The following is a 21,595-nucleotide window of genomic DNA, read 5'->3' as shown; positions in this document are numbered from 1 at the left end:
ATAGAGAGTAGAGAAGTAGAGATAAATATTAAATATAACAGTAGAGAAGAGAGTAGAGATAGCAGAGACGTCGGGAAAGGATTGCGCACGCGCGGGAAAAAGCGGCCGGGCGTGTGCTAGTTTTGGCGCGCGGCGTCCGGCGCGCTTTATAAAATCCAACGCCCTCCCACCGCTTTGTGCCTTGCCACCGCTCTCTCCCCACTCTGTGCCTCGCCACCGCTCTCTCCCCGCTCTTTCTCGCCTCGCCGCCACGTCACCGGGAAACTTGGGGATACCGCGGCGTCCGCGCGCGCCCCTCCGGCGGCTTCTCCACCAAGATCCGGTTCCGCGGGATGCGCCTCGGCCTCGGCAATTTCGACACCGCCAACGAGGCCGCCCGTGCGTATGACGCGGCGGCGTGGCGCCTCCGGTGGCCTCATAGAACATTGAACTTCCCCAACGTGCCGACGCGGGAGCGGGCACAGGAGCTCGCGCCTCTGCCGCGGCTTATCACCGACGAGGATCGTCGCGACAACCGGAGGCGGGAGCACTGTCTCGGCATCGCCGAGATGGATGAGGATGCCATGGCGCTATGGCGCCAACGCTTCCCGCAGGACATCATCAACGAGCGCGATTTCTACGAGCAAAGGAGGGTGGAGAGGGATAAGAGGAGGGCGGAGCGAGCCGCCTATCGCGAGGACAAGCGTCGGCGAAAAGCGGACGCTCAATTCAACATGAGGCTAGGAGCAGCGTCGCCCTGGGAATCCGACGACGATCGGGATCTTCAAGCGTATAGTCAGGCGTCGGAGGAGGACATCACCGAGGAGGAGTCGAACGACGAGGAGTAGTTGAATAATCTATTTTTTATCTATCTATGCTGAGAACTATCCTCTACTCTCTATCTCTACTTCTCGATCTCAGCACTGTAAACGCTTTTTTAAAGCGCCGCGCATTGCAATTCTGTTGGAGATGGTCTAACATGGCAGACGAGTGCTTTAATGTTGCCCACAAGATGCGCGAGTATTACTAGTAGTATATTTTTCTTGCCATGTTGAGATTTTAAAACCACGAGTGCGAACATGCAGAGGAGCAATGAAGACCAAACACGGGATATTGGGGACATCTTCAAGGAGCATGGCAAGTTAAAGAGGAGTTGCACCGAACCTGTAAAATGAGCTTTGGTAAGTAACACCCTTTCAATTACTTTCGTTTAGCCTCATGTTCTTTGATGTGTATATGTTGTAGCTTCTGTTTCTCTTAAGCCTCGTGTTCTTCGATGTGTCATAAGAAGAGTCTTAATCGTCCTAATGCTTTCATTTTTAGCTTGATGTAGGAAGTGGGTGTTCTCACCTTGTAGTCTGTTTTTATATTTTTTCCTTTTGAATTCACTTCTCCCAGTTCTATTTATCTGGCTTCTACCTAATGGATCTGGGTTGCTTTGAGTAATTATCTAAAAGAGAAGTAACTTCATGTCAGGATGCAGTTCCTGCGAGGAGGGAAGTATGGTCAACCTCGAGATCATGTTTCCAGAATGAGGCTGGATTACACAGAAGGTGCCAGTTCCCTAATGATGCTGGATTAGACACAAGGTGCAAATTCCCAGATGATGCTGGATTACACACAAGCCAGGTGGAGTCATCAGCTGTCCGTGTCCTCGTGGCTCTAGTAAAGGTTGAAAGAAAGCATGCAGCAGCCCTTGAGAATGTAGCTGAGTTCCTGAAGAAGCGAAAAGAGCAATCAGATGCTCTCTTCACCCATGCCAAAGAAGAGATGGAAGAAGCCAGAAATAAGCTAGCAGAGGCAGAGCAGGCTAGGCGTCTCCTGCTATCTAAAACTGTTGTCAATACAAAATTTCCTTCATAGTAGCTAGGTTCAAATGTTTATCCAGTCAGCATGCCTGTTGTGATGTCCATGCATCTACTGATGTGGCACAAAATATTTTTTTTGGGTCATGTAATAACAGCAATTACTTTCCAAACAATAACAAATGAAGCATTGGACATGGTATAGTTCACGCGCAAGCCCGACATTCCAAGTTCAACTTCCACATCAAACTCATGTTCACAGATATCTCCACATTCATACATAATGTCCACAACCATGATTCACTTCAAAGCCAAAAAAAATTGAGGAGAGTTTTGAATAAAGAAAAACCTCTAATTCCTGCTACCAGTGCAAGCACAACAAGGCAAGACCATGCGTAATTAATTATATTTTGGTCATTTTTTGTGTTCTAAAATGCCGACCGGCTCGCGGAAGGACGTGTTGCCGGCACACGCGTGGATTCAATGAAGGCAGGTGGGGCAGTCTGAAGCCGGTTGCATGCAGCGAGGAGGCGTGTTCAGCCGAGCCTGCAGCGAGTGGGGCCCTCTTGGCCCGCGCGCAGGTTCAATGCCTGCGCTATGAGAGGTCGCGTCCGTGTCAGAGCAATCACTCCCTCCAGTCCTTTTTTGTTTGTGTATAACAAAATCTCGTTTTCCATTCACATTTTACAAGTAAAATTCGTGGACAAACTTTGACCCAAAATACGATGGGGACTAGTAAACCAGAACGGAGGTAGTAGTTTTTTTAATCAAAGAAGGGTTTCCCCCTTCCGATTTTCATTACTGAAAACCAACATCTAAATCTAAACATATTATTTGCCCTAGAACTACCAGGTTCAACATCTCGCAACATAAACCTATACAACCATACGCCAAGGAGGTACGTAGTACTATGAATTCCATTTTCGCACCATACCAATCGTTCTAAAAACTACTTAGTACTTATAACGCGCCATTGAAAATCGGAACTCTTAACCCCGCTAAAAAATGATATTTTAAACGTGGCTACTCGATCTATGGCAGCTGGCGAGCCACCGCCTCCAAGTCGTTCACCTGTGGTCCCGACCATCAACTCCTATGGATCAAATTATCATGCGAGCTGACTATTCCTACAAAGGTGCGCTCCACCACGTACCCGGTACCCACGAATGCAGCAATCGTGCACCTCGGGTTTTAGGGTTTATTTGTTAACGTTGCCTTTACGTAACACTCATGTGTGCGAGAGAGTGAGAGGCCGACTGCGTGCGTGCGCCTCTTCTCTTCGTATATGTACTCCACCATTTGTCTGGTGTCCAAAAAATTATAATAACTACTAGCAATGTGCCAATGCGTTGCCACACGATCTGAGTAGATTAATACATATTCACCGATTTGATAGAAAAAAGTCTAGTTTTGAAATATGTATACTAGCAAGATGCATGTGTGTTGCACGGAACATCAAGATCTTGTGGGAGAAAAGGATGAACGAGGGAAGGCCTTATCTGCAAATGTGGAGAGGAGTGCGGGTAAATTGCCATAGTTTCATTCCTATCCGTCAGATATAAATTGGACAACCCATATTGCAGGATGGCAGGCCCACCATCATCACCAACTATGTTTTTATCCCTACTCTTATAAAAAGCATAGTCGGTGATGATCGTGTGCCTGCCATCCTGCAATATAGGCCGTCCGATCTATATCTGACGGATAAGAAGGAAACTATGGCAATTTTGCAAAAAGATACCCACACCCCTCTCCACACTTGCAAATAAGGTCTTCCCTTGTTAATCCTTTTCTCCCACAAGATAAACTACTCATACAAATGCATCTTGATGTTCCGTGCAACGCATGGGCATCTTGCTAGTTGTTGCAAAAAGCCCATGTGTGTGAGAGAGAGGGGGGAGAGGAGGAGGACGGAGTGCATGTGTGACAAAGACACAAAGAGTGTGTGTGCGAGAGGTATCAGCTTAAAATGAGGGGATAGTGTGTGTGTGTGCATGATCGAGAGGGCGTGTCTCAAGAAGGGAAGAAAAATCTACATAGATACAAGGAGCGGGAGAGAGACATGTATGCGATAGTGGAAGCACGAGTGTGCGGGTGTATAAACCTATCTAGAGGCTAGTCGATAAATGTTTGTGAGAGAAATACGAGCCGGGGGTGCGAAAGCGAGAGTTTTGTGTGTGTGAGAGAGAGACGGTAGTCGGGATGTGTGTGTGTGAGAGAGGGGGGGAGTTTGTCTGATCGGTAAACAAATGAATAATGTATGTCTGGGATGGAGACGAAAAGGAGACCGGAACAAATGTTGTGTCTACAAGAGAGAGAGAGAGAGAGTAATTTTAGTGGTATGATTCATATCTAGAGACATATAGGGTGTGTGAGAGAATCCCATAGAGAGAAAGACAAAGTGAAACACGAGTGGAGACTGTGTGTGTGGCGGTGAAAAAGAAAGCTTAGGTACCTAGTGATACGAGAGAACGGTAGAGACGTGAGAGATAATGAAAACTGTGTAATGTATAATGATAGCGAGAGTGTGACACTTCTCAAGGGAGACGTCGAGAGACCATGTTTGCGAGGATAGGAGAAACATGAAGTGAGTGTGCGGGTGAGCTGGAGAAAAGAGAGTGATAGCTACATGAAGGAGCATGCATGCGAGAGAGATGGGCATGAAAGGAGTGAAAATAAAAGGGATTCAAATATTTGAATTCGAGATGATGATACATGTAATCCATGCTCGAACCAAAATTGATCTATCAAACATGCATACTCATATGAATTCACGTGCATCTATGTTATTTAATATGTAGATATTACTGATCCATACATTTTAGTAGAACATAATTTGGTTTAATTTTTTGAATTCAACCTTATGATTTTGAGATCATTGTATTTGTAAATCATATTATACATATAAAGGAGCAGAATTATTTGTTGTGCTTTTGAAAGTATATATAAAAAATGTTGTATACATGGTGGGCGCCAAAACACAGTGTGTCCTCGGCCGAAATCAACTGCCTCCCCGATTCATACACGGTGGGCGCCAAAAACAAACTCTCGTCGGCAAATATTCGGTGTATGCAAGATTACCGTCCTATCCCCAACCGACTAATATTGCTGTGATGTAGGAAATTTGAAACAGGGGCTAAGTTTGTAAATTTCCTTGCATTGGAGACAAGCGCGCCCTGAAGACATGGTTCCCCCCTTCCTCCCCACTTCCATTTCCCCATTCGTACTCCGTGGGCGCCAAAACACCCTCTCCACCCCAGCCTCCTCCGTCCGCCACCCCATCCACCGCCGTCCTCCTCCACCATGCCGGAGCTGATACCCTGGCGCCGCCGTCCATTACAAGAAATCGACCTCTCTCATCCACGGCTTCGGACCGGGATCCTTGCATCCCGTCCTCTCGCTTCATCCCCGCCGTCGTCCACCTTGCCGGCGCCGCTCCAATGACCGTCTCATCCACCGCGCCCTGCCGCCACCGTCTACCCTCCTAGATCTCCTTCCACGCTGCCGACAGCCATCGCTACCGCAGCAACGTCAAATTCTCAGCAGATGCATACACGGCGCCGCACCAGAGGCGGTACTCTTTCGTATCTGCTCAACTTATTTATCGCAGCAAGAAAATAGATCGCCACTGCTTTACTCTGATTTCTTGTCCATCACTTACTTGCTAGTTGAGAGAAAACATTGGTTGCGAAGTTGCCTTTGTCCGGTTTGCACCTTCAGATCCGCCATGGCACGCTCAACACTATACTCCCAATGCTTATGGTTTTCCCCTTTTATATTCCACACTAGTTAAATGACAGTACACTAAATTTCAAAATTGGGTCAGTCGATTTTTCAGAGCTCGCCGGAGTTCACCGGTGTGAACGAAGGGGCTCCGGTGGGGACTTTGGTTGTGGGGGGGCGATGGTCGGGCCTCGCCGAACGAAGAAAACTCGACGCGGGTGGGGGCGGGGGTGGGGGTGGGGGTGGCGGAGGAACACAGGCGGTGGGGGCCGGTGGTCCGGCCGGCGGCCCGTGCGGTGTTCTGTATGGGAAGAATCAGAGACGAGGACGAAGAAGGGTTAGGAGACGTCGGATCTTCATCCAACCGCCTGAAATGGTCGACTGACCCAAATGACAAAAGTCACGCGACTTGCATGCAGACATGCCTTTATATTCAGTACCATCATCATACCTGCTTAGCACCGCTCCTGAATCCATCAAGTACGAATCTGATATGATGCTGATATACTAAAACAGATAACATTTAATTGGTCAGCTAATGTTCCAACTTTACTTTCGAAAAAGCACGTGCACCACATATAAAGAGACAGCAGGGAGTTGCTTTCTTAATGCGCTCTGGTTCATCATGTGTGGGCATTGCGCAACGAACATTTTATTATCCAAAATCTGCTTGCTCTTCTTTAGCATGTTCCTCTTTCGTTCTTCTTTAATAAGTACTCTCTCCGTTCCTAAATACAAGTCTTTGTATAGATTCCACCATGGACTACATATGGAGCAAAATGAGTGAATCTACACTCTAAAATGTATCTGGATACATCTGTATGTGATCCATAGTGGAAATCTCTACCAAGACTTATATTTTGGAACGGAGGGAGTATGATAGTAGTACATTATGTTCCTTGTAGTGAAGATGAGCAGGGACATTTGCAGTGTAGAGGTCTATACGGTCGGTTGGTATGGACACTTTGAACTCTTCGAGCCTCTTTGATTCGTAGGATTTTGTAAACATGGGAATAGGATTTGTAGTGGCCTGCCCACTTGAATCCTATAAGAATAGCAAGGAAATGCGGGGAGCTGTGTCGCCTTTGAGAGTTACACTGATATTAACAGTACCACACCTTCAGTTGAAGAGAGCTGGTATCCGAAGCCTTTCTAGCCATACCGGCAATACTAGCACATATATTCCAGCAAGTTCCACTTTGCTAATTTTACTCTGATGCTTACAGTTTTCCCGTTATATCTACACTATGATCTGTGTAGCTGCTTTGTGTCGCACTAGCAGCAGTCCACTCTTAAAGCTAAACACCGCAATGACTTACAAAATTGGCACCAAGGCATTGAGTGCCATTCTGGATGCAATGAAACTCATACGCTCCCCACCTGTTGATTCTTGTTCAAAATATGATCCTAATGACTATTCTAACCTCGAGGAGTCAAAGGCAGATGGCCTGTCCTGTTCATTCATCAAGGTGCCTGTTCTAATTTGGCAAGGTTTTATTGATTGCACGTGTCTTGCATATGTTGTCTTGCATTTCTTCTACTTTGTTGCACCGCCATCTGCTTAGTTTACTCATCATATATGTCGAGATGCCATGCCCATCCATTATCAATACATATTCCATCTGTCATCATACCATGTTTTCTCACTCAAATGCTGTTCTTGTGCATCAGACATCAAAAAGGAAGAGGGTGATTGCCGAACCTGAAGGAGCACCAGCAAAGTCCTTGAAAAACGTGGTTGTGCCGGAGAAATCAGACAACACCCCACTTACATTGGTTGTACAACCAGTGACACAAAACGTAGGACCAACTCCAGCAGACTGTACCCATACTTCACTGGCCACACCACTAGCCACACCACACAGGACCTGCACTCCAGCAAAACGTATGCCGATTTCAGTTACCATAGCACCAGCCGTACCACCGAAAAATCCCACTCCAGCAAAAAGTACAGCAAGTCCACCGGCCGAAGACCTATCCCAACTGCAGAGACAGCCAATTCCTGCATATTGGAACCCCATTCCAGTTATTCCCAGTTTAAAAGACAATGCTTTCAATGTTGTTAGGGACTACGTGCATATATTCCCATCATGGGAAGATTACAGTGAAGACAAACACCATTTTCAAATCTTCTTGTCCCACTTACGTGTAAGTGCTATTATTCATGGTGATTATTTTCCTGTTTTCTGCTGATTGAACACATCAATGATTTACATTACATTGTTGTAAGTAGGCGAGGGTCAATCTGGATAGTCATGACGAGCAAAGCTTGCTTGCGCTTTTCAAGGAAGCATTGCAGCAGTATTGGTGTTACCTGAGGAAATCACACTTTGATGGCAACTCTATAAACGAATTTCTGGTGAAGTCTCCTGTGCTAAATTTAGAAGACATTGAATGGAAAAACCTTGTTATGCACTGGTCTCGTTCTGAGGATGATATCACATGACAATTTGAACTTCTACTTTTCCGCATGTGCCTTACGGATCTTTTTTGCAGGAAATCTGCTCAAAAAAGAATTCCGGTTTGAAAAGAACGATAGGATATCGCAAATATGCTGCCCGCTGCTTTGCTCTTGTTAGTACCAGTTGCCCTGTATCACTGTACTTGCATACATACCTGGTTCATTATGTGACAGCAGTATGCATGATAGCTTGCTTATCAATTGTTCGCTCCAAATTATCTAATCTGTATGAATGGTTACATTAGTGTAGAATATATCCAATGCCAATGAAATTTTTTAGCTCTGCATTGTTCTTGTAAGTACCTGCTGTCCTTTATCAATGTACTTATATTGACAGGTAGTTGTTCATCTACCATCACTCTGCAGCTTATTTTCCTTTGCCCTCCATTTTCTACACATAAGATCTATATTTACTCTTACCATAAGGTTGGATAACACCGATGGTACTGAAGAAGTTTAGCTCTGCATTGCTCTTGGTTGTACCTTCTGCCTGTATCACTGTACTTACATTTATAGCTACTCGGTTATGTAGCATCACTCTTCATCTTATCTTAAATATTCTCCATTTTTTCTTATATTGTCACATCTATATTTACTCTTAACAAAATGTAGAATAAAGGCAATGCTTATGAAGAAGATTATGTGCTAAACTTATTGAATTGCCCCCCCCCCCCGTCGGCATGGACAAGGACTTTATAGAGCCTGCCTTCACCAATAATGTAGGTTTGTCCTTCTCAAGACTTCAAACTTTGTTGTGTATATTTGGTTAGGCATGACTGCAACAACTGTTTATTTTTGGTGTTTGCATTAAATTGCATGTTTAAAGTTTATTATGTAGTTCATAAACAAAAGTTTGTCCTTCTCAATTTAAGTTTTCAGATGTACAACCAAGTTCCTTCTTCATACCATGTAAATTAAACTATACAGAGCAAGTGATCTTCTTTTGCCAATCTAAAATGGGATAAATTGACAGCACACTAACCATTGATACTTATGAGTTCTTGATCTGTAATCCAGTGGTGTCGTGAAGCTGCCAACTCCTTCACAATGTCATTTCCTGCCATGTCTTGACCTGAACAGTACCATATTGTGTTAATGCTATTTTAAACTGTGTCACTTTATTCGTCTGTAAGAAATGTGATGAATTGTCAGCACTGATACTTATATGTGCAAAACATGTCATCTGTCTGCTTGTTTATCTTTCAGAGTGAGGAGGATATAAGTGTCAAACAAGTGCAGTCTCACCAGCTTGCTCAGCTGCTTCCGCTGCAGCTCCCGAGCAGGGCTAACCTTTCTTGAACTCTATTGAAGTGCTGTTGGCTTTGTATATTATTTTGTCGGCATGTTTAGTTGCACTGGTGGCGATCTTTGATGCCCAGTGTATGTAATCTGCTGTCTGCTTGTGCTTTATTGTCATAGTGGCGAACTTTGATGCCCAGTGGATGTAATATGCCATAAATTTTTTATTGTATAGTCTAGGTTTTTTTCTTATTCATGATGCTGCAGTTATTTTACTGTATATATATCATGTCGGTGCAGTAAACCGGACAAACCGTAAAATTACGGTACATAATCGGGCCGTCATGCAAATCACCATGTATGATCCGCATCATGGGCCCCGTCATCTTGGTACGTTAACAGGCCTAAATGTAAACTGGCCCACTAGTAGATTCGGGCCTTTAATAGGCTGAGTAAACTGCCGGCCCTATTTTCCCAAGAAAACTCAATGGACCTTTAGGACGCTGAAAAGTAGGTTGGGCCTGAAACGTGCCGAACAGCTCATGGGCCAGCAGCAGGCCGAAATAGGCCCCGGCCCATGAACGTGCCAATCAAATCATGGGCTTATAACAGGCCAAAATTGTCTCGGTCCTTGTTTGGCCCAATCAGATTATCGGCTGCGAGCAGGCCGGATGCAAACCAGGCCGTAATTAGGCCCAACTATATGACGGGCTTTTAACAGGCCAAAATTAATATAGGGCCGAAATGTTAAACGGGCCCTTAACAGGCCGAAACTAATATCAGGCCGAATTACTAAATGGGCCTTTAGCAAGTGGGCCCAAAAGCATAGCGTCCAGTTGACGGGCCGAATCTGATATGGGCCATAATTTAGCCCAATCCTCTTAAAGGGTCGGACCTGATCTGGGCCGTAATTTGGCCCAGAACGTGGTAGGCTTTTAACGGGCCGGATCTCATATGGGCCATTATTAGGCCCGGAACGTGGCAGGCCATTAATGGACCGGATCAAATATGGGCCGGCATTTGGCCCAGAACATGGCAGCCAGTTAACGGGCCGGCCTACTAGGGTCCTCAAACTCTTGTGGGCCTACAGCTGGGCCGGCCCATTAATGTCGGCGAAATCTTGTGGGCCTTTAGCTGGGCCGGCCCATTATGGTCCACAAAAATCTTGTGAGCCTTCACCTGGGCCGGCCCATTATGGCCCGCAAAAATCTTGTGGGCCTTTACCTGGGCCAGCCCATTATGGCTCGCAAAATCTTGTGGGCCTTTAGCTGGGCCGGCCCATTATGGTTCGCAAAATCTTGTGGGCCTTTAGTTGGGCCGGCCCATTTAAACTTTATGGGCCACTTTTCGGCCGGTCCACGTGTTAACATATCATAGGCGCATCTCGCCCATTGGATGAGTGACACCTGTGCCAACACGGAGCTGACACCTGTGTCATCATACCATATTTATCCATTCAAATGATGTTCTTGTGTATCAGACGTTCAAAAGGAAGAGGGCGATTGCTGATCGTGGAGGAGCACAAGCAAAGTATTTGGAAAAGGTAGTGGCACCTGATAAATCAAATAGCCCATTAGGTGTAGTTGCAATATCACCTGACCCACAAAACACCCCAACTCTAGCAGACTCTAGCCCTACTACAGTGGTCATTTCTGATGCCCCAACTCAGCAGACCCCAACTGCAGCAAACATTATGATTATGCCAGTTGACATAGCACCAGCTCTACGACGCAAAACCCCCATTCCAGCAAATAGTACACCAAATCCAGTTGCCAAATCCCTTTTCGAACCAGAGAGAGCCCCAATTGCAGCAAATAGGACCCCTGTTCCATTTCTTCCCAGTTTAGAAGACAAAGCTTATATTGTTGTCGGGAACTTTGTGCGCATCTTTCCTTCATGGAAAGATTATACCGCAGACACAGAACAATTCCAGCCTTCCTCCGCAACTTACGCGTAAGTAATGTACTAATCTTATTCATGGTCATTACTGCATATGTTTCTGCTGACAGAAGACACAAGATTTCATTCTTTTAAATAGGCGAGGACTAAACTGGATTGTGAAGACGAACAAGGGTTGGTTGCGCTTTTCAAGCACTCGTTGATGAAGTATCGTTCCTACCTGAGGCAAGCGCACTTCAATGGCAAGCCTCTAAACGAAATTTCTGTAAAGTCTCCGGTGCTACATTTATCCGACGGTGACTGGAATAATCTTTTTACACATTGGTCACGGCTGCAGCGTAAGGTACTGTCTATGATATCACATCACAATTTGAACTACATATCTGCATTTGCCTTAACGTATCACTTGTACGAAAACTGTTAGCAGAAGAACATTCATTCTCAAGGGATCACAGAATCTCGCAACTATACTGCACACTACATTGCTCTTGTGAGTACCTCTTGCCCTGTATGACCATACTTACTTTCATAGATGTTTGATTATGTAGCATCACTGCACATGTTAGCCTCATTATCGTCCATTTGGTGGACTTTATAAGATCTGTATGGACTCTTACATAAATTTAGAATCAACCCAATGCTTTTGAAGAGGTTTAGCTCTGTAGTCCTCTTGTAAGGACTGAACGTCGTCTATCACTGTACTTAGATTAACAGCTACTCCCGATGTCCCATAATATAAGAACGTTTTGTACAGTACACCAGTGTTCAAAACACTCTTGTATTATGGGAAGAGGGATTGGTTCATTGTGTAGCATTCTGCATCATATCTCCCTCGCCCACCATTTACTAAAAAAGATCAGATCTATATTTAATCTTACCAAAAAGTAGAATACACAGACAATGCTAGTGCAGAAGTGTAGCCCATTGCTCTTGTCAGTACATTTTGTCCTGTAACGCTTGTACTTCCAGGGATTGGTAGTTGATTATGTAGCATCAATCTGCATCTTATCTTCATTATCCTTTATCCCTTCCAGTATTATCATATCTATAGTTACTCTCTACAAAATGTAGAGTACATGCAATGCTTATGAAGAAGATTCTGTGCTGAAATTCTTGAGTTATCCTTCCCTTGACATGGAGAAGGGCATTATAAAGCCGGTGTTAACTGTTAATGTAAGTCAGTCCTTCTAAAGCCTTTATCCTCAATTGTTGTTTAATTTGCTCATACCCCCTATCGTTTTCTGCTGTTTAGTTTGCTGTTTCTACCAAAATGCATGTTCGCAAGAACCGTAAGTTCTAAGTTTTACTTGTAAAACCAAATTCCTTATTTATAACATGCACTTTACTCAATACTCCCTATATGTATGCTTGTTTTTGTGGATCTATAATCCAGTGTGTGGTGAAGCAGCCCACGTTTGCACCTTGTCATCTCCTGTTTTATCTTACTGATGTGGCTGATGATATGAACAACATGCCATGCACATTAACCAAAATAGATACAATGATTTTCTTTGCCCTTCATCTATGCTTGTTATGTTGACATGGTAACCCAGTAGTGTGGTGAAGCTCCCCGCATTATGAACAATGCCAAATTATGCTATTGATATTTTGAACTTACTCTTTATTTTCTAATTTGAAGTTGGATGGAATTGACAGCACAGTTATGACCTTTGTTTATACACGTGCAAAACCTGTCATCTCTCTGCTTTGTTTCAGGGTGATATGCCTGATGGCATGCACAAGTCTGCTGAAGGCTCTGAGACAAACCCAACATATATTGCAGCAAAGAAGGCAAAACATCTTGAAGATAGCGAGACAACCCCAAAGTCTTGTCTTGATGTAGTGTTCAAGTTACTTGAGACTAGCAGTCAGACAAGCTCCTAGAATTCGTTGTCTGAATCAGTTCGACTTCTTCAGTCCCAAGTTCTAGCAGAAAGGCATTCTGCAACTCAACTTCGACTTGAAGCCCTATCTCTAAGAAAGATTGCGGAGAACACCAATGAGAACCTCATCGCTAAACAGCTACACCTGGAAGCTATGACCAACATGCTAGGCCGGTCTCACAGCCTTGCTCAGGAGCTTGCGCAGCAGTTCCCGCGCAAGGCTAACCTTTCTTAAACTGTCTTGGAAGTGGTCTCGGTTCAGTATTATTTTGTTACGCTGCAATGGTGCCCAGTTTTTGTAATCTGCTTCTTCGTTGCGCTTTATGATCACTAGTGGCGAACTTCGATGCCGAGTGGATGTAATATACCATAAATCCTTTATTGTATAGTGTAGGTTTATTCTTAGTTACCATGCCGTAATTTCTTTATTGTATAGAGTAGGTTTGTTCTTAATTCCTTCTAGTTACTGCCATCATTCGCTATCTGAAAAAAAAATCAGATGTAGTCGATCGGGCCGAAACATTCGCCTCTAACAGGCCTGGTGTTTAGCGGGCCACAATTGGGCTGGCCTCCATCTTTCTTTTGCCCGAATGATTGGGGCCTTCACACTTTGAGCGAGGCCCACAACTTACACCGGCCTATATTTTAGTTGGGCCTTTTGTGGACCTAGCTTAGTTTGGCCCAGGTAGCGTTGGGCCATTAACAGGCTGAATATTGTACTGGCCTATTACGGCCTAGATGAAACCATGGGCCTTTAGCAGGCCGAAATGCATGTTGGGCCTCAATTTTCACTAGTCGTCGACGGGCCTTCAGCAAGCTGAAATGTAGACCGGGCCTTTTTGGGCACAGTTATATCACGGGCAGTTACCAGGCCGAAACATATCTCAGGCCTTAGTTGGCCCACTGATATCACGGGCCTTTAAGAGGCCGAAAGCTTAGTACAAACATCAACGGGCCAAATTATGCGACAGGCCTTTAACAGGCCCAATGTCACGTTGGGCTTAACTGTTGCCACCTTTATCACGGGCCGCTAGTGGGCCCGATGTCCCGTCGGACCATATATGGCCCATGGGCAGCACGGGCCATTCCCAGGCCGAAAGTCACACCGGGCTGAAATGGGCCCATGTCTACATCAGGCCTCTAACAGGCCGAAAGTCATTAGGCTGTAATTGGGCCCAAATATTCAGCGAACAATTAACGGGCCAGATCTGGCTTCGGGCCGTAAATGGGCCCAAATATTCGGCGAACAATTAACGGTCCAGATATGGCTTCGGGCCGTAAATGGGCCTTTATTAAGCAGGCCCTTATTGGGCTGGCCCACTAGTACCTGAGTAAGTACTATGGGCCTTTGACTGGGCCGGCCTTTTTAACCTATATGGGCCTCTGTTGGGCCTAGCCACATGTCGACGTATCGTAGGCATGTTTCCTCCAATGGACGGGCGACATCTGGCCCACTGACGAGCTGACAGGTGTACCCTCCAGCCAATCAGAATTTTACACGTGGAATTTTCCCATTGGTCCCGGCTGTTAACGGGTTATCGGATCAAAAACCGGACCCGATAGCTTAACGGTGTTCCGTTACGGTGGATGCCACGTGTCGGTCACCCTTGACGAAAGCACTTCTGCGACGTGCGATTTATCGTCATGGAAGTGGACACTTCCGTGATGATAATTTTGGTAATGTCATGGAACACTTCTACGACAGCACAGGTATGGCAATCTTGATTCTGTCATAAATTTGTCATGGATGTACATGCATTACAGAAAACGTGACCTACTTGACAAACACGTATCATCACGGAAGTGTATTTTTTGTAGTAAAACTAGAGCTTCTCACAAACCACAGCTTACGTGCCACCTTTGGGGACATTGCTTTCAAAAAAATTCGAGTGTCGACATAGAACAACAGGAGTGTTGTGTTCAGTTTTGGAATTTTTCGGGGTTCATTTGGACATTTTTATACATTAACTGAGTTTCCCAGGTATTTTATGCGCATAATTCAAATTTGAACTACATGCACATGCTCCAGTGCATATAAACTAGTTGAAAAATCAAATATGTGTCCTTGGTTGCATGCTTAGGTCCCATGCAAGAAATGGGAATGAATTTCAAACACCCTGCCACCGTCACTCGGCCGCAAACATTGAGATACCTGGTTTTTAAATTCTAGTAAATCCATAACTCGTTTCAAATTCATGAAACTTGGCATGCTATCATGGAGCGGCATCAACATGTCGTGGTAAAATTTTTGTCCCATTTGGGGCAGGTTTGGCTATAAGCTTCTCACAAACCAGAGCTTCTCACAACAAGCATGATGGTTTCGGTAGGGAACGTGCCACCTTCGGGGACGAAACGATATCCGTTGCCTCTTATTGCTTTCAAAAAATTTCGAGTGTCAACATAGAACAACAGGAGCGTTGTGTTGAATTTTGAATTTTTCGGGGTTCGTTTGGACATTTTTATTCATTAACTGGGTTTTCGAGGCATTTTATGTGCATAATTCAAATTTGAACTACATGCACATTTTCCAGTGCATATAAACTGGTTGAAAAATCAAATAAGTGTCCTTGGTTGCATGCTTAGGTCCCATGCAAGAAATGGGAATGAATTTCAAACACCCTGCCACCGTCACTCGGCCGCAAACATTGAGATACCTGGTTTTTAAATTCTAGTAAATCCAAAACTCGGCTACAATTCATGAAACTTGGCATGCTATCATGGAGCGGCATCAACATGCCGTGGTAAATTTTTTCCCATTTGGGGCAGGTTTGGCTATAAGCTTCTCACAAACTAGAGCTTCTCACAACAAGCGTGATGGTTTCGGTAGTGAACGTGCCACCTTTGGGGACGAAACGATATCCATTGCCTCTTATTGCTTTCAAAAAAAATCGAGTGTCAACATAGAACAACATGAGCGTTGTGTTCAATTTTGAATTTTTGGGGTTCGCTTGGACATTTTTATTCATTAGCTGGGTTTTCCAGGCATTTTATGTGCATAATTTAAATTTGAACTACATGCACATTCTCCAGTGCATAAAAACTGGTTGAAAAAACAAATATGTGTGCTTGGTTGCATGCTTAGGTCCCATGCAATAAATGGGAATGAATTTCTAACACCCTGCCACCGTCACTCGGCCGAAACATTGAGATACCTGGCTTTTAAATTCTAGTAAATCCAAAACTTGTCTGAAACCTTGAAACTTGGCATGCTATCATGGAGCAGCATCAACATGCCGTGGTAAAATTTTTGTCCCATTTGGGGCAGGTTTGGGTATAAGCTTCTCACAAACCTTAGCTTCTCACAACAAGCGTGATGGTTTCGGTAGGGAACGTGCCACCTCTGGGGATGAAACGATATCCTTGCCTCTTATTGCTTTCAAATTTTTTCTAGTGTCAACATAGAACAACAGGAGTGTTGTGTTTACTTTTGGAATTTTTCGGGGTTCGTTTGGACATTTTTATACATTAACTGGGTTTTCTAGGCATTTCATGTGCATAATTCAAATTTGAACTACATGCACAAGCTCTAGTACATATAAATTGGTTGAAAAAGCAAAGCTATGTCCTTCGGGGAATGCTTAGGTCCCATGCAAGAAATGGCAATGAATTTCAAACACCAGGGCATTGTTGATTGCCGGCAAAACATTGAGATACTTTGTTTTTAAATTCTAGAAATCCAAAACTCGTCTGAAATTCATGAAACTTGGCATGCTATAATGGAATGGCACCCGACATGTTTGTGGTATTTTTCGTGTCCATTTTGAGAGAAGGTGCACTCGAATAACAGCCAACAAAGGCATTTTGAAACAAATAGCTGCCACTGTAACATCTCAAACGTTTTGCATAATTTAAATTGTGTGTGTTTTGTTAACCATTCACGTGACGCCACGCCTCACTCTTTTAATGGCTAGGAGGTGCCGTGTGGACAGGTGCTTGAGTGCTTTACTAAACGGAAGGCATGCGAGCTGTACTAGAATGCGGAGGCTCAACGGGAAGCGTGCGAGCTGTACCCCGCGCAGGCTCACCGGGAAGCGATCCCTTTAACTTCCATGGCTGCCCTCCTTGCTCGCATCCTCTACATTAATGGCGCCCAAGCCGCAGCTTAATATGGTTTTTAAATATAAAACACTCTTCGCAAACGACAGCTTCCCCAGGAAGCCAAGAGAAAATTTGCCAAGCAGGATTTATGCAGCTCTTGATCGGAAACGTTTTAGATAGAACCCCCGTATGCACAGTGAGAGCTATATTCTCCCCCCTTAAGTCGAGGGAAAATCCACAGCGCAGGTTTGTGCATCCCTTCAACGCAAACGGTTGTTTTGGATGACCCATGTGCAACCACGTAAAAACAATTTGGTAAGATTTGCATCTGTCATATTGGGTATGTTGCCATTTGTCAAACTGGGAAGATTTACATTTGTTGATCTACGTTGCCATTTGTCAATCCTTGTAACACTGCCACTTGTCCAAATATGCAGCTAGAAATCACTAGCACTATCTAATTTTTGCAACTAAAATTCAGTAATTAAGCATAGATTTCATTCATAGATTAAGCAGTCGTTCTTAATTTATACAAACTGTTCAACTCGATAGCTGAACCGACCAAACTTTTCCCCAATTGTTGCCAACCACGTACTGAAATAGCTAGTTCAACTATATATACTAGCCAATTTTAAGTACGTTGTACAGTTCGACCACACATCTATAGTCAGACGAACTGAACAAAATAGCCCCTAAATGCTACTACTACCACGGAGGGGCTTTGTGCTACTTCCGGCAGCCTCTCCTCTGCCGAGTGTGCTCAGTAAGAGGCAGCAGAGGAGGAGGAGCCTACCGACGAGCTGGAGAAATGCAATATGGTACCTGCCGCTGCTGCACGTTCAACGACGCTCACCAGCTCGAACGCCCACTGCCGCTCCAGACGATCCCTCTCGAAGCGGCCGAACTGCTCGTAGATCTCCTGAATCCTTGCCTCTGCGTCGGTGTGTGCTGCAGCCACGGCTGCGGCAAGGCTCTTTGCGTGCTCGACGAGGCGCTCCTCCTCCTCCCACAGGAACTCGATGTAGCGTGCAAGGTCGCTGACGCATGTGTGGGCCTCCAGCTCCGCCTCCCTCCTTTGGGCGGTGGTGGCGGAGCGGGTGATGATCCCGGCGGTCGACGGTGGGCTGGCGGCCACGGCGGCCGACGATGGGGTGGAGGCCACGACCACCACCTCCCTCCTTCGCACAGAGGTGGCGGAGCGGGTGATGGCCACGATGGCCAGCAGTGGAGTGGCGGCCACGACGGCCACCTCCCGCCTTCAGGCCGCGGCGGCGGAGCGGGTGATGGCCACGGTGGCCGGCAGTGGGGTGGCGGCCACAACGGCCACCTCCCACCTTCGGGCCGCGGCGGCGGAGTGGGAGATGGCCCTGGCTTACGACGGTGGTGCGGCGGCAATGGCGGCCGGCACCAGCTGCCGACGGGCAACAGCGGCGGAGCGTGTGGTGGGTGTTCCGCGCACACCCAAAAGGGACGCCACGCGCACTACACTACGCCGGGGGCTGCGCCACCGCCAAGGTGTAGCCTCCCAACTGGAGCTGTCCTCTGATGACGGCGGAGTGGCTGAGCGACGACGACTGACCAGTGCCATTGGCAATTGTGGGAGAAGCAGACGAGATAAGCTACAGGGAGGGAGGGGAAAATGCGATGCAGGACTCGCCGGCCGTGAGGGTTTTTATAGCAGGCCGGTAAGCATTGGGATTTTGGGGGATTTCACCGAGTCGGGCGGGAAGCTTGTGCGGGAACCTGCAAGGTTGCGCGGGAACGGGCTGACCGACGATTCATTGGCGCCACTACGAGCCACCGTTTGGCCAAAAGAACGCCACCGCGTGCTGCGCAAGCTTGCGTTGTAAGCCGTCTGCGGCAAGGGGGTGACAAGACGTGCGAGAGGAGGAAGAAAGGACACGTACATATACGGTTAATACAAAAAAAACTGTTAGTGATTTGATTACCTACTATACCCCCGTCCTGGTTTATAAGTAGGATTTAACTAATAAAATATGAATGCATGTCGCCAAAGATTATATCGTTGGAGTCGTGTTTGAACATAGTTTCCAGCTATACAATTTTTGTAACATGCATTAACACTTTTTTGGTTAAATTTAAGGTGATATACCAACAAGCGTTTGCCCGCAACACACACGGCTTATTCCATCACAAACAGCTCGGATGGATCAACTGTATGCCACATATCGCACCCGCAACTCTAATCTGATTCGTGCTTGATGTCTCTGACATCGCTCGCACAGTTCGTCTTATTTGCCACGTATCACTGTGCCGGCCTTTGGTCGCGTCCCTCGGCAAGCTCTGCTTGCCGTTAGGCGCCGTAGCGCGCTGTGCTCGCCGTTAGGCGCCGCGGCGTGCTCTGCTCGCGTCCGTCCGCGCGCTCGGCTTGTGGACAGCTTTTCCTTGCGCGTTCAACTGCTATATATATATATATGGTTGCTCGCCGTTGAGGCGACCGCGGAGCGCTCTTCTCGCGTCCCTCCGTGCACGCTCTGCCAGCGGTTGGGCTTGCGCACAATCAGGTCCGGGGCCCCATATGCATGCGGTTGTGCCGCACACGTTGCCACGCGATGCAGTTACATGCGGCACGACGGAGTTACGCGCTGCAAATTTGAACTGCCATCAGGACCTGCCGATATTCCTGGCCGTCCGGCTTCCCCTTTAATTCCTACGGCATTATAACCTTAGTCTCTTCAACCTTTCGATCGTGCCCCATAACACAACAAGCACACCCACGATGACACATAGAGAGGGGATGTCCAGCGGCGCTCCAATGGAGTTCGGCGAGCATAGAGTGGAGACTCACGCGAGGGAGACGGATCTCTCGGTGGTGTACACCATCGACCCGGCCGTGGTGGACGACTACATCAACATCGTTGAGCAGTTGCTTGCACGAGACAAGGACAAGGTAGTCGGCATCGACCACCAGTACACCGCCGGTCCTCCCGGCATAGATCGGAAGGTTGTCGTCTGTGACGCCCAGATAATTAAACTACAATAACCCTCTACTAATGATGCCAGGTCACCATCATTATGCCCTAAGAAAAACAATTAAGAAATATTTCAACCCCAATTTCATTTTTTATATAAATTCAAAACATTAATTGTCCAAACAGCAAAACAAAAGTGTCTAGAATATTGCAAAAATTCCCAAAGCTATTATAAAAATAAAACCAACATTAGTGATTTCCCAAAATTTACCCTAGCAACCAAAACAGTGGAACCGCAGTAATTTAAATAACCTTTTAAATTTCTAATAATATTTAAACACTACCAAATGCTCTGGAACTTTTTGTGCAACAACACACTATTGTGCATGTTTTAGGTGGCAAGTATTATAATAAACAAAACTCTTTTAGTATCCCAAAATAATACAAAATAGTAGCAGAAATAAGAAAAATAGTAGAGGAAAAGTAAATGACCTAATATACAGTACACTAGGCCCATGTGGGCTGGGAAAGGCCCAACCCACCTTTCCCCACTCATCCCCTTCCCCTGTACAGACAGAGGGCGTGGCGGCCATCCACCGGCTCCATAGCCGGCAGGGTGCACGCGCCGTCCATCGGCTACCTCCCCGCCGTCTATAAGACCATCCCGACGCCCTCGACGAACCCTAATCGTCCACCCCCTTTCCCCAGCGTCGTTTTCTTCCTCTCCCGCACACGCCCGAGCTCCGCCCGCCATGTCCATCGTCGTCCTCGTGTCCATCGTCCACCTCATCGGCTGAGACCTCTCCAGTAGCTGCTTGCGCTCCGTCTACAACGACTCCGAGGAGCAGCTCGAGCAGGAGATCGCCTCAATGCAGGGATCGACGACGTCTTCTACCTTCGGCCACCGTCACGCCATCGACGATTGTCGTCGTTCTGCTGCTACTAAGCTTTCATCGGGCCACCGTGTGCCTCCGCAGTGAGCTTCCACTCGTTTCCCCCTCCCCTGAACTCGTCCTCCGTCTCCTACTATCGCTACCATCGCCACCGTTGTTCGTCGCCGCCGATGCACTTGCTGTCGTCGCCTCCTCCTGGCTGGCCAAGCACGTGGGCGTGCCTAGGATCTCGCGGTGATGCCATTCGTTTCCTCGAACCTCTGCTCCATGCCCTACGGCCATGACCCCTAGCTCGGTCGAGCTCGGTCACTGCCACGCTCCGCCCGCTCACCCGAGCTCCCCCGCGCGCGCCCGCAAGCTCCAGTTACCCCCTAGTCGCTCCGCCGCGCTCCCCCGCCGGACCTGGCGACCTGCGTGCGTGCCGCGTACCGCCCGCCCGTGCATGGTCGTCCCTCCCGCGCTGCCCGCTGACCACAGCTCGCTCGCCGGCTCCGACCCGTGGCCGTCACGCGCCGCTTGCATCGCCCACCCGCGCCCGCCACCGCCCGCCGAGCCTCGTCCTCGCTCGCTGGTCGCGTCCTCCCCCCCCGTCATTACCTTCCTCCCCGCACCAGACAGAGCCTCCCCTCTGTTGCCTCTGCCCGCAGCGCGAGCGCTCCTTTCACCCACGCCCCGCCTGGCCTCGCGTCCGCCTCCGGCCGCCGCCGCTGCGCTGCACCGCCCGCTGCCGACCGGCCCGCCG

The 21,595-nt window shown here is 46.9% G+C and overlaps 1 protein-coding gene across 1 annotated transcript; it reads left to right on the top strand.

The window, feature by feature from the left end:
• Positions 1 to 206: 206 nt before the first annotated feature.
• On the top strand, positions 207 to 20,940 carry LOC141027235 (uncharacterized; the record flags this gene model as incomplete). The annotated part of the gene is made up of 2 exons (XM_073504217.1): positions 207 to 769; positions 20,772 to 20,940. Coding segments are annotated over 2 exons (732 nt in total), but the record flags the coding sequence as incomplete, so codon positions are not given.
• Positions 20,941 to 21,595: the final 655 nt, after the last annotated feature.

This window comes from Aegilops tauschii, chromosome 7 (genome assembly GCF_002575655.3).
Source record: "Aegilops tauschii subsp. strangulata cultivar AL8/78 chromosome 7, Aet v6.0, whole genome shotgun sequence".
Taxonomy (NCBI): Eukaryota; Viridiplantae; Streptophyta; class Magnoliopsida; order Poales; family Poaceae; genus Aegilops; species Aegilops tauschii.
The sequence above is the reverse complement of the archived record's forward strand: the minus strand, read 5'-3'. Positions and strand labels throughout refer to the sequence as shown.